Source organism: Simochromis diagramma, unplaced genomic scaffold (genome assembly GCF_900408965.1).
Source record: "Simochromis diagramma unplaced genomic scaffold, fSimDia1.1 OVJJ01000159.1, whole genome shotgun sequence".
Taxonomy (NCBI): domain Eukaryota; kingdom Metazoa; phylum Chordata; class Actinopteri; order Cichliformes; family Cichlidae; genus Simochromis; species Simochromis diagramma.
The window spans coordinates 2,717,028-2,734,949 of record NW_024387197.1 but is presented as its reverse complement, the minus strand read 5'-3'; the positions used below and the strand labels follow the sequence as shown (position 1 = coordinate 2,734,949).

General features: G+C 41.1%; 2 protein-coding genes across 3 annotated transcripts in view; both read right to left on the bottom strand.

Moving 5' to 3' along the window:
- Positions 1 to 846: 846 nt before the first annotated feature.
- Positions 847 to 10,835, bottom strand: rab35b (RAB35, member RAS oncogene family b). Of its 2 annotated transcripts, XM_040050195.1 has the most exons (6): positions 10,450 to 10,820; positions 8,090 to 8,140; positions 7,860 to 7,983; positions 4,032 to 4,156; positions 3,742 to 3,866; positions 847 to 3,061 (listed from the first exon to the last, which is right to left on the bottom strand). In XM_040050195.1, exons 1-6 carry the CDS (start codon positions 10,499 to 10,501, stop codon positions 2,933 to 2,935), a joined length of 606 nt encoding a protein of 201 aa, XP_039906129.1. In that variant the 5' UTR covers positions 10,502 to 10,820; the 3' UTR covers positions 847 to 2,932. The 2 variants fall into 2 exon arrangements, with proteins under 2 accessions (XP_039906129.1, XP_039906130.1); XM_040050196.1 differs by lacking the exon at positions 3,742 to 3,866 and having other exon boundaries at positions 2,955 to 3,061; positions 10,450 to 10,835.
- Positions 10,836 to 12,929: 2,094 nt separating this feature from the next.
- Positions 12,930 to 17,922, bottom strand: part of gcn1 (GCN1 activator of EIF2AK4) — a 29,362-nt gene continuing 24,369 nt past the window's right edge. The window contains exons 52-57 of the mRNA XM_040050191.1: positions 17,362 to 17,476; positions 16,958 to 17,054; positions 16,489 to 16,637; positions 14,439 to 14,549; positions 13,647 to 13,868; positions 12,930 to 13,557 (exon numbers count right to left, since the gene is read on the bottom strand). Coding sequence (XP_039906125.1) covers positions 13,432 to 13,557; positions 13,647 to 13,868; positions 14,439 to 14,549; positions 16,489 to 16,637; positions 16,958 to 17,054; positions 17,362 to 17,476 — 820 coding nt within the window. The 3' untranslated portion in view covers positions 12,930 to 13,431. The remainder of the gene's footprint in view (positions 13,558 to 13,646; positions 13,869 to 14,438; positions 14,550 to 16,488; positions 16,638 to 16,957; positions 17,055 to 17,361; positions 17,477 to 17,922) is intronic.

The following is a 17,922-nucleotide window of genomic DNA, read 5'->3' as shown; positions in this document are numbered from 1 at the left end:
TCAAACCACTGACATTCCAATTGGTAGAAAACCCTGCTTATCTTCTGAGATCAGACATAATTGGGCATTGTATGCATGTATAACTTACATGATAAACTGTAACATATAACTTGGAATACATTATGTTAAATTTAAGTTAAAATAAGTTATAGATGAAAATTTTTTTTACTTCTCAAAACACTGTAGATGCATAATTTCATCTTAAAATCACAAAAAGTGTTGCTTTTATCACGAGCACGTTCCACATGAAGCTTCTTTTAATTACGGTATTTTTTTAGTTTTTATGATTTCCATCAGTAAAACAGTTTATAAATATGAAAATCATAAATCATATTTTTCCTCTGTGCAGAAATTTTAGGTTCAACCCAAAAGATACAAAAGCCATAATAATAATAATAATTTTGAAAAAGTTAAATGATTCAATTATTCAAGCATTCAGAAATTGAAAAAAACAAAAACACTCAATGACTGACTGACCAGTTTGCTTATTTTCTCACAGTATTACAAACTAGTCATATAAAACGTTTTAGTAAACAATTCGAAGGATATGAGTAATTTATCAAATCCTTCTCATTACTTCACAGTTGCACTGACCATGTAAAATCTGGCAGGTATGAGAGTACTAATGATGTTTAGTATAAGATGAGGGTATCTACTCCACTTGGTGCTCCTTAAGTGGTCATAAACCTCCTTTAAATGAATATGAACAACCCACATAAGAGTTAAGTAGCCACAGGTTTTCCAAAGACCATAAAACACTCTCAGAAAAAGGCAAAAATAAAACGGACACAGGTTTAAACTCAAGTTGGGACTGAGCCTCCAACCACTGACAAATGAGATCAGTCATTATGTGTCAAATATTTATTCTTTTAAAATGTTTATTACTGATTAAATTCATGTAGGGAAAAATGAATAGTACATCTTTGTCTCCAGTGTACAGCAAACCACAGCTGACAAGTGTCTTTCAACCACAGCACACGGCCCATGTTTAACACATGTGCAGTTGGTGTGCTAATCATGTGTGTATGTTCTATATTGAATATAAACACACAAATATATTTATATATACATACACATAATGAAGAGAAATCATAAAGTGTGAGATCTGATATCATTTCGAGGCCCTTGAGGTCGCGGTGACCTTTTGACACGTATCGGGATCCCAAACCAGCTGCCGGAGCCTGCCCAGAGGAGGAAAACAAAGCGTTTTCGACAGAAGCTTGTGCAACATCAAGCTCGCTCCCAATTCCAAAGACAGAAAAAAAAATTAATAATAATGTCAGTAAGACATTGTACAACGCTTCGGCCTCTGTGGCAAATCCGGGCGGGGAGGGAGCGGATCCAGTGCTGCAGTTCATCCCCATTTGTTCTTATATTAACAGTCCCACTGTGCGCCACACTCTCAATGTGGAGGGTCGCCAAAAAACACTGTCCTGTAATACTTCAATTTGGGCAGGTAGTGCAGGTCATGACCATGAAAAGCAAAGCGATAAACCTTAATGCTTTAGTCGACTGTTTAGAATATTCTGCAAGAGAAAACGCAGGAAATCCACAAGAGTTTGAATGCTAAAATGCATGGCATATCTTTTTTTTTTTTTTTTTCTAAACACACCCAATCAAACAGTGTTACATGCTCAAAAACACAAGATTGAAAACCACAGTCTGCAATGTATTTGGGAGGTTTGGGTGGTTGCACAGGTGTCTTGGCGAAGAGCTTCCATGCACCGTCGCTGGAACAAATGCAGGAGTCCATCACTGAGAGGGGTGCTGATATGTGGGCATCAGGGGAGAGAAGGCTGGTTGCTGCAGGAAAAAAGAAGTAAAAGAGGAAGAGGGATGGAGGGAGCGCCTGAGGACCCAATTCACCAAACGTCTTGGCCAGCCACTGGCCACTATGGCAACAGTCCAATGAGAGGCGCTGCAGCTCCTAATATTTCTTTTTTAATATATATAATATTGGCAGTATCACGGTTTTATAAAAAAAAAAAAAAAAAAAAAAAGGGAAAAAAATATTTTGGGGAAAGGTTTTAAAGCAAACTCTGAAGCATAGTAAGACTGCAGTGAAAGGTGCACGAGGAGCTCGACGTCCCAGAGCTCCGAGAGTGGTTCAACTGCTCCGCTGCACTCAAAAAAAAAAAAAAAAAAAAAAAAAAAAATCTATTATGGATGGCTCAGCACTACTGGAAGTTAGAAAGGAAACAAGGGAAAACTTGGCAAAATACAGACAAAAAAGAAGAAAAAAAAGTCACCAGTTCTGTCCATCAGATTAGTTGCTAAAGATTGACTACCAATGATCCTTCTCCTCCTCCAAGTGATTTTTCCCCCCAACAAGTCAAATAAAACAAAACCTAGAAGTTCATGATCTGTTGGCGTGAAGCCATCGTAACACAGAAACGTTCAATGGAGATGTTCAGTGGAGAGACACCTGTTCCAAAAACTGCCCCCCTCCCTCCCCCCGCCCCAGAAAACAAACCCAAATAAATCCAGGAAAGGTGAGCCCTCCTCCTCCTCAGACGCAGAGTCCAACCCGACTCTGAATGTCCCGTGTGCAGTGGAATGAGAAGGAGAGATGAGATACTGATGTGAGAGAAACAGGGTTGTGGAAGTGGATACAAATCGGAGCATTATAGCTGTCAGTTGCAGATCCTTGAACAAAAAATTAGGACCTCAGGTCAATAGTGCCCATCTGCTGAATTCCAAATAAAACTTGATCTGATGTCTAATAAAATCTGTACAATTTTTTTTATTAAAGTCTTCATGATTAGTTTGTCCAAAGGGGACATTTTTGCCGTCATTTTTTTTTTAAATCTTTCACCATATATTTATTAAATCTTTATCTGCTCTTTAATTTAGATGCTCTGAGTCCCATCGTGTATGTGTGTATATGCATGTGAAGACGCCGCCCGCTTTTCTGTGGATGGCTTCGAGTTTGTTAGCAGCACTTTTTCTTTCGTTTACTGTTCCGGGTGAGTTTGACCACGTCGTTTTGTTGCTGCTGCTGCTGCTTGGCTAGCACTTCCTTCTTGGCTTTTAGCACTAGCTCCGTGATGCAGTTGAACATCTGCCGAGAGAGGCACAAACCAAAAAGCATGAACAGATTAGAGCGGTCAGATTTGTGTGTAATAATGGTGACAAAGGAGTATTTAAAGGAACAGTTCAAAGCCTCACTTGAGTCTTATTTCTAAATATGAAGCTGCAGCCTGGATAACTGAACTTAAGAAACAGGCAACAAAAATCCACCCACAGCTGTTCACAATGGTGGAAAACCTCTGATGATGAGTTTCCACATAGATGTTGTTATTTTGTTTTGATTAGCGAGTCTTGGGGTGGATTTGTTTACCTATGTACACAAGCAGGCTAGCAAACTCGACACCATTCTCATTGCTATTCCTATAAATCTGAAGCCAATCTAACACTGCAATAAAGCAGAAGAGCACATTAACAGCCTTTGGTTAAAAAGTAATAAAATCCACTCTTAGCTTTTCAAAAATAAGGACACTATTCTTTGTGCTGTGTGATTGTGAACCGTTTTAAACAATAGCACTCACTTGAATTAACCGAGTAAACGATTAGCAGATTGTTTTGTCAGGGCAAAAACAGTAACTTTCAGCGATGCTTTGTGCAGTGACAAGCTGATCAGCAGTTATCACAGAGCTTCTGTGCATGCCTGGCATGTCTGGCGAACAGCTCCAGACAAGCTTATCAGTCTGAGGCTACAAGTAACACAAAACAACTAATTACCTCTTCAACATTTACGTTCTCTTTTGCACTCGTCTCGAAAAGGCTGATTCCCATCTGCTCTGCAAACTTCTGCGCGTCAGTCGTCTCGACCACCTTAGAGTTTGGGTCGTCGTTCTTGTTTCCCACTAAAAATAGAAAACAGCTCAGTGTAAAATAATGGAGCAAGAAATTATTCCCATACTGCCAGCAAATACAAGTGGTGTGCACTGGAGTGAAGGGCAGAGTCTATTTTTAAGCTAAAGAAGACGAGGCGAGAACAGTACCAAGGTGTTTCTTTGGAGCGCACTCACCTAATATTCGGCACACGTCGTCACAGTTCTGGTTGATTTCATGTAACCATCGTTTTACATTGACAAAGGACTCAGCACTTGTGACGTCATATACCACTATGACCCCATGTGTTCCCCTGTAATATCTAAAGACAGAAGAAAGGGGAAACAGTCAGCTTACAGTTTGCGAAAAAGATCAATTGAATTCATTTTAATTTTATTCATATAATGCTAAAATCACAACAACAGTCGCCTCAAGGCGCTTTAAATTGTGGGGTTAAGACCCTACAATAACACAGAGAAAACCCCTAACAGTCATACAACACCCTTTGAGCAAGAACTTGGTGACATTGGAAGAAACCGCCAACAGAACCAGGCTCAGCGAGGGGCGTCCGTCTGCTGTGACTAGTTAGATAAAATATTTCTAATTAGCTGAACAGTTATAACGACTTTTACTTTTACTACAGAGAAATGGTAGTATAGCAGCAAGACTAGAGAACGCTAAAAGTGTTGGCCGAAGAGTATGAACAACAGTATAACTGATTACCTAAAGATAAAGGATAACAGACAGGGTAAAACATGGACGTAGCTTCGGTGGCGGAAAAAAACCCCTTTGACCTACATTTTTTCTGAACACCACATTATGGTGATGGAAAGTAACCAATAAATTTAAAAATAAATCTAAAAATAATGCCTCAATAGAAACTGTTAGACAGGATTAACGAATAAACAGCAGAGATAGTTTGGTAAAGGTAATAACAAATAAAAGGAATTATTAAAGCTAAAGTTGGCAAATAAATATGTAAAAAATAATTTGTTAAAGTTAATAGATGAAAATAAAATACACAGCAGAAATGGCTAACACACAAAACAGACTGGAAAATTTAAAAAGGCCAACAGGATTGATGTGTGAAGAGTTTTTGATACCACTACACCGTGTAACAGTTTAAGTATGCTATGGCCTGACCTTCGGTATAATTTTAATTTCAAGTCATCCCTAACTTTCTGAGCGAATAACTAATGTTACCCAGCAAAGGGAAAGACACTTGAAGGGGCACAACTTAATAAATACATTCATCAGGACAGAGTGTATGACTGTGTGAAGGAAAAAGCAACAGCACCACATTTATACCGCGCAGACAAATGAACCGGCTTCAAAAACAGAGGCCAGATCTGAGAGAGTGCATCCCCAGTACCACTGCACTATGCCAAACAAACACAAAGAAACTTTTGTCAGGGATTCTGTGTGTGTGTGTGTGTGTGTGTGTGTGTGTGTGTGTGTGTGTGTGTGTGTGTGTGTGTGTGTGTGTGTGTGTGTGTGTTTTGTGACAGTTTGGGGATACAGCTTGTTTTGATAGGGTTTGGTGGCATCAAGGATGTACATCACACTATGTTATTAATGTAATTTAACATTATTGGGCATGATTTTCAATACCATAAAAGACTATTCTTACTACTGAAACTGATACAAGGATGATCTGATGAGATGTTTTGTACCGCAAAGACTGCCAATACAAGAGTAAAGTGTAAAGCCAACACAGACCAAGCTTGGTTCTCATTTATGGAAGGAGAGCGCTTCTTATTATACATACATGCTACAATTAGTGAAGTTTGTAGAGTCTAATTTTCTGGCTAAACAAATCAGACTGCCTTACTGTACTGACCATTGTTCTGCACTGCTCCTGCTAGCAGACTGGTATTAATAGTGCTGACTAGTATGGGTGGAAACATCTAATTGTTTAATTAAAACTACAATGACAAAACCAAAACACACACCACAACACACACAATACTACTGTATCCTCAGTAAAAAGATACCACCCAAGCCTATTGTCTGGGTTTTCCCCAAAGTCCATCAATGATGGACAGACACACAGCAGCGGTGTGTGGCTGTGCGTTTATGTCTGCTCAGTGCACATGAATAAAGAACCTTAAACTGCCAAACACACAAACAGCCTCACAGCCCAACCTGATGTACCCTTTTCTGTAAAGGGTTAGCATACTGAACTCACTGAAAGAGTCATCATTCAGGTGGACCTCTGCTGGCGCTTGAACATGGGACCTAGATGCCCTCGGTAGGAGTCCACCTGCGGACTTTTTACTATTGTTAATCTCATTATGTGCTCTTTTATTTACAATGCAAAACAGTAAATAATTATGAGCGTAAAAGTCTCTAAAAGAGAAAAAGATAAAGTTAAAGTGATATTATGCTGTGACTGAAGCCTGAGGCTGAAAACACAGCTGCTCACTGACATATGGCTACCACCTCAGGTTAGTCTGCCTGAGTAGACTCAGCAGGTCACTGCCCATGATCCATCTCCACAGAAACATTCATTTAGGATCTAATGAGGCACCATGCCACTCTAGTTCAGCACAGGGAACAATCACCCTTAATAGGCAGCCTGCTCGCTGGAGGGATTCCTGCAGAACAAGTCGCAACAATCCTTCCAAACTAGGACGGCTATGCTCCACAGGGGCTAAAGCGTTAAGGATTTCACGCTTTCTGGATGATTTTAGCATTCTGATTGGCCTCCCTGCAGCAGTGCTAGTACATAAGAGTCAAACATGCCCTCCTGGTCCCATTCAAGACGAAACTCGGGAGGCAAATGACGCTCCAATATCTCCCAAGCGCAGTCTGTGTCTGATTCAGTCAAAGTCAAAAAGGGGTGAGCATGTGAGATGACTGCAGTTTTAGCTGTAGGTCACATCAATGATGTTCCTATCGGTGCTGCTCAGAGCACTGAGTGAGTGACTATTTGTCATGAATATAGAAACCTATGAATGCAGACTATTTCTCTTGATACAATGGCAAAGATTACTGAAATTTATTTTTAGGAGTCTAAAAACGTGTTATCCATAATAAAAGCAATCATTATAGTTTGATATCATTATTAGAAGCAACATTAGTGGTCGTGGTAATAGTCATGAGCACTAAATGCTGAAATCGCTTTACTTTTTCATTAGTTTGGGATCATATTCATTTGCATCAAGGGTTGCCCACTGACCTACCATCTGTCACCTGGAGGTCAACTACTGCTGCATCATCCAACCTTAAAACAAATGTAATAGACTCCAGACTTCCACTCGTGGTATTGCGAGCTATGTGGGTTGACGTAAATGATGGGAAGTCTTCTGAAAGCTTAGAGAGCATCTTTCTGTAGGCTGCCATCAAACCACAAGACCAAACTGAAGTGATAATATTTCTATTTAAAAAAAAAAAAAAAAAAAAAGCCTGCACAGACCAAAACCAAATTTATGCTGTTAACAACTGTTATCTCTATATCCTGACAGACTTCATGTTTATTTGTCGTAAAAGTCGACCAACGCTTAAAAGCTCTCAAAAACAGAAATTAAAATTTGCAAGAGTAGCAGCAGCACTTTTTGTGTTTTTAGAGGCTTTCTGAACAGCAGTGAACTTCTGGGACAGACAGCAGTCTGTGTTCTTGGTCTATTCAGGTAAACTGTGGAGAAAAGAAAAATTTAGGCCAACGTTCCTTCTTAAAGCGTGGGAGTGCCGATCATTGTGAACCCTCAGGGCACATGGACAGCAGTGCGAAACACGCTGCAAGTGTAAGAGGGTAATGACGTACACTCGGCACCGTCATGGAGCACTACAGCACACAACAAGGAGCCTCCCTCTCACATCTGTAATTAGGATGTGTGGGGAATTCCACCCAGTTTCATAGAACAGCAATGACTTATTCTACTGCTTCCTCATATAAAACCTAATGTCAGGACCGCAAAGAGCCTTTCATGGTTTCAGACTTAATTGTTAAAACATAAACAAAAAGTTTCACCTGAAAACTCCAAGCAAAGGAGGGGGACGTGTGTGTGAATGGATCCACTTACGTTGAGGTGATGGTGCGAAAACGTTCCTGCCCTGCTGTGTCCCAGATCTGTAGCTTCACCTTCTCCCCATTGATCTCCACTGTCCGGATCTTGAAGTCCACACCGATCGTGGTGATATAGCTACCTGCGAGTGGGCACGCGAACACAAAATCGAATTTATTATGAAAACATGGAAACTGAAACGGAGATGAGTCCTGATTATACATCGCTGCTTTGGTCGAGCCCCACACCTGAAAATGTGTTGTCTGCAAATCGCAGGAGGAGACTGCTCTTCCCCACTCCTGAGGAGGAAACACAAGCACAGGAAGAGGTTTAATGTACAGCGGCACAACAAAAAAAAAAAAATACACTATAACAACTCTGCATTTTTGATACTGGCAAGTCTGAAAACACTTTTTTTTTGCACCACAACAGAGCAAGAGTTTTGGTTTCGCATATTATATCCTAGTTAACCAAGAGCAGCAGCACGTGATGACAGCACGCACACGCACACAAAAAAAAAGAAAAGTGGGGGATGTCAAGCTGAATCGTTCCTCTAATCTTTGTGTAAATACAGATTTAGTTCTTCAAGACATAAACACGGATCTAACCTGCTGCACAGTGTACAAGCTGAAGGCTTCGGGTAAGCAAGACTACACCCTACATACTCATTCTGATGACGAAGGTAGCTCTAGAATCTTAATCGATTTAACCTCAGTGAGGCAGACACAGGGAGGCTTCTTAAAAAATTCAGATATGAAACAGTGGAATTCAGAAAGAAATAAGAGTAATAAAAGATGACAGGAGAGGACAAAGAAAAAAGAGAAAGGGACTGAAAATGAGGTTAGTTTATAAATGTGAGGAAGATTGATTGTGAGGTTACAACTGAAAGTTAGGAAGTCACTCTTTTGGCCTGAGGTGGGACTGAACCTGCAGCCCAGTTACACAGGTTATCTATTGTGTTATTGTCATTTCATGTTTGATTTGTCCTCACATAAAAAGCTATCAGGTTCCTGTGATCTCAGCACTACAGAGTTTTGTTCAAACATACAATGACCAAAGCTTCAAAGCAGAAGAGCATTCATCAGCTTTAACATGTCGTGTGGGCCTTTAGCTTGGCAACCCCCCCCCCCACAAAAAAAACTGTCAGGTGTAAAAATATCCAGGACACCTCTGTTGTCAGCCTGTAATTATATCTCTACATCAATGGAGCATAAATTAACCACAGACCATGGAAAAAAAGGTAATACATATCTGATACATGAAATGTTGCTCAAATTTCCATTTAGAGAATGATGTTCATGTGTACTGTGAAATTTTGTATGTCCTCTAACTTGTCATAGGTTAGAGGGTGTTCACGTTCAACTAGGGATTCAGTGAGTGGAGAATCTGATTCCCAGCAGCAGGTCTGACAACAGAACAAGGGCACAAGGTCAGAGCCCCCCAAATAAATAAATAAAAATCTCTGTGCAGCACTGCAAACAGTAGTGCTTCCATGCTGCAGCTGAGGGCACACTGGCCCCTGTGTGTGACATGCAGTGAAGGGCTTGCTGTACTGCCTTGTCTCTCCACTGTGAGAAGCCAGCTGATGGGGCAGTGCCAGGACCGGAGCTGTCAATGAATCCAAAGACCATTGCTCACAAAAGAAGTTCAGCGGGATGAGGCTCTAGCTGCTGAGGGTGGAATACTTTTTTATTTTCCCGCTTTTCTTAAAGCATGTTTTCCACTTAAAAACAAGAGGGGCAAACATTTTTTTTCATATATACACAGATCTTAGTTATGCATCTACCTGTGGCTGTTTGTTCTAATTATTAACATGATAAAAAGGTGCTAAACATAAAGAAGCAGTCAGAGTCTTTGTGCTGTTATACCTTATACACCAAAGGGCACTTTGGTTGACACTAACCGCGGTGTCAGTCTCACTTCACTGTAGTCTGACTAACTAGATGCAAACATGTCTTTGCAGTGCAGCATTCCTCCACTCTCAACCTCCTAGGTCTCACAAGCTAACTAGCTAACTAAATAAATAACAAAACCCATTGCAACATCTTAACCGGACTTAGTTGAATTTACATCTGTGCCGGCAACTTCTTAGCATTTAACCTTCCCGGTGCAGCAAATGATAACTAACAGTTATCAACATATAACCAGGCAAGGACTTGTCATGTTAGCCTAGCTCATAGCTAGCCAACACAACCTAGCTAACTGTAGATACAAACAAAAGGCCATAACTACGTCCTACTACCCCAGGAACGGTATAGGTCACAGTACGTGTTGTGTTACGGCGGTAAAACAATTGTCTAAACCGATATAAGAACAATTTAGGACATTTTCAAGAGATAAATCCTTAGTGTCTGGAGGCGGTATCCGGCCTCATCGGCTGACATGCCCAGCCCGGACACACAACCTCCGCCCTGTAGCTGACACGAAAATATGGCGGATGTGTACGTTTAACACGTAATTTCAGTGCCTAAAAGACAAAATAATACACTGCAAAAGCGCCCGGATGGTACATAGCCGGGTTAAAATAGTACTTCTGCTTCCCCCATTGTAAAAAAAAAAAAACAAGACAAGGCCCACTTCCCGTCCTGCATCCCCGGCGTCGGCTTACCGCTGTCACCGATGATGAGCAGCTTGAAGAGGTAATCGTAGTCCCTGGCCATGCCGGTAGCTGGTGGCTCACCCCCGCCGTGTACCGCTTCTTTGCTCGGTTAGCTGTCGGACTCCCTCGGTGCGTAAAGAAAATCACCAGACCCCAGATCCCCCGGTATAAAACACCACCACCACTAAGGATATCACAAACTGTTAGCCCCCCCGAGCCGGCGGCGTTTTTTCTCGGGGTTTCGCGGCGTCAGCAATCCTCACTCTCCGCTGCAAACAGCCGGAAACTCCGCTTCCTCCTCTGGTGGAGCTGCACCCAACTGTGACCCAGTCTCACTGCGCAGACTCGAGCTACAGCACAGCGGTCCCATCCCATTGATGAACACAAGAATCATGCCAGGAGAAACGCTGGAGAGTCCCGCGGATTCATGCTTCTTTTTAATGCACTGAAAACAACTTAAACCACACAATACTGAGAAGCACGTGTTGTTAAACTCGTAGTTTAACTCCACATTGCAGTAGTTTACAGGAAGTTCAACTAAATTCGTATTTGCATAGAGAGGAAATTCAGTTTGTCGGTTTTGTGTAATCAACTAGAAATAATTTGGAGCCTTAAAAGGGGGAAGACTTATTTTATTTCGCTGTTGTCTCATGGTTTTTATATATTATTTGTATTACAGTAGCTGAATTACCTTTCTCCAGTCTGCTCCACCTTTTATTTCATCCGGATTGTTGCGCAGACACACCAGGCTTCAGAGATTTCCCCCTAGACTGGGGTACCTGTTACTTCATTTAAATATGTCCAAAACTAGAAATTATCCGATATCACTTATAATTTGATGCATTGCCAGCTTGATCATTTCCCCTTAAGTATTTCAAAATACTTATTTGAGCAATTTTAGTGAAAAGGTTTTCATTATGACCATTTCCAGCTCTATAGTAGCAGATATGGGTAATTTAATCTTTTACATAATTCTTATTCATCTTACACTTATCCTTGGCGTTTCCCCTCAGTGCATCCTGTCTGAAATGGACTGTTTTAGCTGCCAACTTAAAGCTGTGTGCCTGAGATAAAGGGTATCTGCTCTCAGTGAGATCACACAGAGCCAAACGTAGAAAAAAAAAGCCTTAAACGGAATTTAGAGTAGTTTAAGGACAAACACCAACCTCATTAACTGAAACTAGCCTCCACTGCTGTAAGAGCATACATATGGCAGAAAAAATGAAAGGCATAATAGTTCCCCTTCCTCCTCTTAATATACAAGTGGAAAACCAATCCTGAAACCTTTTTCTTCAGACATTTAAGGCCACTTGATAATATTTCAGATGTGAATGTACTCCTGCATCTCCTCTAGGCTCTGTGTTCCTGGTTTGGAAAACCTAGACCATGAAGGAAGATTTCAGACCTTGTACTCTGGGGCCTCTGGATATCTGGGGCCTGGATCTCCTCCATACCTGCTTCATACCCTGGTGGACGGGGCTGTGGCTCCCCACACTCCCTAGCAGATCGTTACATGGAGAAACCTTTGGAATACAAGCATGCTGATCCACACAGGTATGCACACAGGTGTACACACGGGTGTTCACAGACGCGGACTACACCTTTCTCGGCTGCTGCCTCAAAGCACATTGTGCGCTGTCTATCTTGCGTGCTGCACAATATCGTTTATTATTTAGTATCTACTGTTATCTACTGCTAGCTAGTTTATTGTGATGGTGCTGTTTTTTTTTGTTTTTTGTTTTTATTATGTTGCTCTTTGTTGTTTGCTTTCTCTTCTGTTTTTTTTCTCCATACAGGTGATCCAGGTGTTTTTTTTTCCTTTTCCTTCTTCCCCCCCTTTGGTTTTCTTTCTCTCCCTCTCTTTCTTTCATTCTTTCTCCCTGTCCTATCCCCCAGTCATGTCTGTCCCGTTTGTAGCAACCGAAAATAAAATAAATTCATAATTATAATAAAGGTCAATCAAATGGACCAATATGGCAAGGCCATGATGATCCACTTGGTAAAATAAATCCGCTTGACATCTTTCTTGGCCTTAAGACAACAATTCTGATGGCTAAAGATCCAAACGGGACACCAAAAAAAATATATATATATATATATATATATACATACACACACACACACAAGTGGAAAACCAATCCTGAAACCTTTTTCTTCAGACATTTAAGGCCACTTGATAATATTTCAGATGTGAATGTACTCCTGCATCTCCTCTAGGCTCTGTGTTGCTGGTTTGGAAAACCTAGACCATGAAGGGAGACTTCAGACCAAATCACCAGAGTAGAAAAGAGAGATGAGGCCACATAGAAAGCAAGAGAGTGGCGAGGTTTTAACTGGAAGCCAAAAGCTTTTGTCTGCTGAAGCTTCAAGAGTAAAATCCAGCAATTGGTGAATCAGAGAACTTGGTGGAATTCAAGTGAGGTGTGACAAAGTCTGAGAGACGCCAACCTGAGAAAAACCAAGCATCCAATATTTAACACACTACATTATGAAATCCAGAACCTTTTATTATGTATTGCCTTTTTACAACTGCATCACTGACATAAGAATGATTTGTGTTTTTATAAGAAGTTGCTTTCCCCAAACAACCGTCACACTCAAAGTTCAAATAAAAGGTAAAGAAAGGGGGGCTCTGTTTCATTAACAGTGGCAATAATTGAAATCATTTTGGTAAAATAAGTAGCAAAACACTGAAATATCAAAACAGATTTGGCATCGTGTCTTCTATTGTTGCTCGGTACAAGAGAACAACCTGTGCATCATATGATAAAATAAATTGGGCTTAAAGGCCGCTAAAACAAGGATTTAAAGTGGGGGGGGGGGAAGAAAAAAGAAAAACGCCAAAAACAAAATTTTCTGGGGAATACAGCCAAAACACTACTCATCTCAGGCTCCCCAGTGTGTCTGAGGTTCTCATACACTGATTTGTTTAATATGTCAGTAAATCTTCTGCTGCTTTCTGCAGATCAGAGCACTTCGTTGTTTAGTCCATCATGTTAGGATTGTGTCATCGATCTCTTCATTGGAGTCTGGCTGGCTGGCGATTTTTTTCAAAGACCGGCGGTGACACTCTGACAGTAGGTCATTGCTTGCAGAGTCCAGAATGGCAGTAATAGTCTGAAATGCAGAGAGAGGAGCGTGTAAAAATGTTTTGCTCTACAGATTACATCTGTGTGCAGATTACAGTAGGGAGTTGATAGTCGCACCTGCATGGTTTCCTCCCCCTGACGAAGCCGTAGCAGGTTGACGATTGTGTGTTCGCTCTGGGCCCGGACGCTCGTGTTCTTGTCCTTGGTGTTGTCCAGCAGAGTTTTCAGCAGAGGTTTGATGAGATTCACGTCCACGGAGGGCAGTGATGGTTCTTTGAATACCCACCACAGCACCCGCTCTGACACCAGTCTGACATCACTAGACTGGTTCTGAAGACACTGCAGGGTCACGCAGACAACAGATATAATGGCACAATACACACTGTTCAAAAAGGTACTCAAAGGAATCATCTTCTTATAAATACACAGGCTTCACAGCAAACACCTGATCAGACTGATATCAGCTTTCATGCTGTGCTTTTAGTGTGGAAATGTACACACTAATCACTCACACACAAAAATAAATGTTTTCTACACTCCTCATTTACAGATGCTGAATATCCTGTTGAGCACACTGCTTAGTCTCTTCCTGGCCCTCACTACTGTGCAGGTACTTTCTCTTAGTGTTCAGTTTTCTACCTAAAGACTAAGAAGAGCTGTGAGCCTAAATAAAACAATGAGCATGAGCTATAAAACCAAAAATGATAATACTACAGCATAACTCTACTACAAGCAACTATGTTTGTATTACACATAATTTTACTGTGAGAAGTATTAATTTAAACAGCTACACCTTTTTCCAACATTACAGTGGGCACGAGCCCATTTTTGGCAACTTGACTGCTCCCACTTCCTCACCTGTACAAATATAGAAATGGGAAGTGGACAGGGTTTGATTCTCTGCTTTACCTTAACAAATTGTGTAATCATCTGCTGGGAAACACCACTGCTCCCCTCTGTTCTCAAATGATGCTTCATCAGGTATCCCATACCTCTGATCCCACTGGTAGCAATGGGAATCTGGAAGAGGAACAAAATGCCACGCATGAGGACAAAAAGAATCTAAGATAAGGCTAGAAGATCGATCAGTGCAGCTGAAATTGCTACAAGGATGACTGACAAGCTGATAAGACAGAGTAACATATTATATGAACAAAGAAACTTAACAAGTAAATTCAATTAAAAAGATATGAAAGATAAAATGAAAATGCAAATAATTACATTAGGAATACATCAATGAGATTAAGAACACACACAGACAAAAAGATAATCGCACGGTGCATTAAAAGGACAAAACATCAAAATATACAATATTGAAAATAGACCAATCAATAATGGATTGGATTTATATAGCGCTTTTCAATGCCACTATTCATTCACTCTCACATTCACACACTGGTGGAGGCAGCTACAGTTGCAGCCACAGCTGCCCTGGGGCAGACTGACAGAAGCGAGGCTGCCATATCGCGCCATCGGCCCCTCTGGCCAACACCAGTAGGCGGAAGGGTAAAGTGTCTTGCCCAAGGACAGGACTAGGACAGATAGGAGGCAATCGAACTGGCGACCTTCCGGTTACAGATGCGCTTCCCAACCCCCTGAGCCACGGTCGCCCCCTCAACAGTAATGAGACAATCTAGAGCAATAGATTGTAAGGTTGTTAGAGCAAGACAATGCTGTGTTTGCAGCCAGTCCTCAGTACTCTGTATCCATTTGCATATCAGTCATGATGAAAATGACTGTGTGGCTCATTGCTATGCAGGAGCACTGATTGTTACATAACTGTACAGTTTACGAGGTTGGGGAACCTACAGTCAGCTGAAACTGGATGTGATGAAATATTTTTCCCGCTGAAAATGCTGTATCCAGATGAAGTGACTAACTTTCACTTACTTTTGGTGCTTCGCTATTTGATAGCCTGCAACCAAATATTGATATTTTTTATTAAAACAACAGGTGCTCTCCACTAATCTGACTAACCACAGACACCATCTCATTAATGGAAATAAAACTATGGTGATGAAGAAGAAACACATAGGTTTAAAATAGTGTCATGCACAGGAAAATAAATCAGTGAGCTCATTAATTCAAGTGGAACATTATTAAAATGTAATAATAACAGCAGGTCCATAGTGCTTCACACACTGGGGTTGCACTGGGAAGCACACCCGGTGTCAAAATCTGCCAAATCAAATGACCCCTTGCGACTAAGGGAGCCAAAAGTAGCTTCTATAAAAAGTTAGTAGTCAAACACACACTGACACCACCACAGTGCAGCAAACAGATACCAGATTCCTCCTTTTTGAGTGTGCGGGGATATTTTTTTCCTTCTTATGTTACTTAATATCTGGATGTACAGAGTATCACAGAATCACTGTATTATGATGGATGGTAATAGTGAATGAACCGGTTCATATACAGCGCTTTTCTCCTCTACTCCAGCACTCAGAGTGTTTTATACAAAAGTATTTCTATACTGAAGGCATGCATGACAACGGTTATATGGGGCCGCTGAACAGTGACAATGACATGAATGTGAAAACACCTATGGAGGATTCCTGTGGCTCGACCTTCATCAAAACATGAAATACTTTGGAGGAAAGGGGTCCAACTCTTCAGAGTTCAAACCTGGAGAATCAGAGTGGAGGAGCACTGAAGCTGTACTGGTGACACCTTACTGCGAGGCATTACGGTGATTTTTCCATTACCGCCTGTCACATCTCAGTTGTTTAATCCTTATAGTAAAAGAGTACATTGGTTTATTAACAGTGGTTTGAAATATATTTTTTGATCTGGTGTTTTTCAGAATTGACTGTGTTACCTTGATGTTTCCATTTCAAACTTTGCTGTCATCCGAAGAGACATTACCACAACAAAATCACAACACACTTCCCAAAATGGCAACTATTTCTACTGTTTTCCAATCTCCCTGTGGGTATCTATGAGTAAACTCTCTGCTCACCCTATCAGCGGTGGCATTGGCCAAGATGGTCTCCGTCACAGTGTCACAGTACTCGTTCCCACACAGCTTCCCGGGAGCAGATTTGACGGCGATGGCCAGGGCCAAGCTGCGACCGTGACGCACCATCCAGTCCACACCAGACACGTCGGCTAAAGAGAGGCAAGACCGTTCATGAGCTCGTGGCATCACTGCTCGGCTAACGCACAAAATAATGCAGCACACAGCAGCAGACAATAACAAGCTGAAGCTTTTTTTGATGCAGATACACTGGACAAACATACATTAAATGTTTTTATAAAAGGATTTTTTAAATTTCAAATTTCTTAGCGCTATAATTATTTCACTCTATAACTCACAATGAGCAGGAAAAAGGACATCTGATGATGGTCACAATGACAAAGCAACACTACACACACTTACAATGAGATCCTGAGAGAGGTGTAAAATAACTTTGCACACAAATACCAACCTAAGACATGCTGAAGTAACACACTCTTCAGCTCCTCCTCTGACAGGAAGGCACACAGCTCACCAACACAGCCGGCTGAGGCCATACGAGTTGCATCCTGCAAGTGCACACACAGACACACACACCAATAAGACAGCCAGACAGAGACAGGTTGTGTGTCATTTATTCTCAAACTGACACGAAGACTAAAACCACCTTTTTAGAAAACCACATCCTCTTTGTCTGACTTCCGTTTTTCTACTGAGATCACAGAGGAAACTCTACTTGTGAATAACTCTGAAATCTGCTTATACACGTACTTCACTGCTAATTACTTTATGTATCCAGTAGCTACTGCAGGTTCTGGGTTGGAAAAAAGGGTTGCAACACATTCAAAAGAAGTCTTTGAGGGCTGCTCGTCATACCTCGTCATGTCCCAACATGCCTAGCAATGTGGTGGTGATGTTTTTGCGGATGGCTGGGTCCACCTTTGATCCGGCCCCCTGGATGACAAACCTTAAGGCCTGGAGCATAGTCTCCCTGTGAACACAAACAGGAGAATTAAACTCAAAGACAAAAGCAAATATTTGTTATTTCATGTAAAAACATGTAAGCAGATATTGTATTTTGGATATAAACACACAGCACAAACTACAGTTTTTGCTAATTATATGTTAAAACTCAACTTCCCAGAAATATGATAGAAGATTTGTAGTAAATTTGTCAGTGCTTTCTGGTGGACAAAGGATGTAATGAGGAACTATTTTTTTAAAGATAAATCCAAACACATTTGCATTTCTGTACTCTGGCTCTCCTTCCATCGTACACTTTTTAGAGTTAAGCTGGTGTCAGGCCGCACTATCAGCTTCTAGTTAATAATATTTTGGGAGAAATGTCTCAGACTTTAATACTGACTCCAAACCAAGCAGCAAATAGAAAACTGAAGCCAACAGAGGCCAGCCGATAAAGGATTTGTTTTTGGACCG

Excerpts from the sequence above, each read along its gene's own strand:
- rab35b (XM_040050195.1), bottom strand. The coding sequence starts at position 10,501 with ATGGCCAGGGACTACGATTACCTCTTCAAGCTGCTCATCATCGGTGAC. Across the intron at positions 8,141-10,449 it reads GCTCATCATCGGTGACAGCG|GAGTGGGGAAGAGCAGTCTC; the intron begins GTAAGCCGACGC and ends TTTCCTCCTCAG. Across the intron at positions 7,984-8,089 it reads TGCAGACAACACATTTTCAG|GTAGCTATATCACCACGATC; the intron begins GTGTGGGGCTCG and ends GCCCACTCGCAG.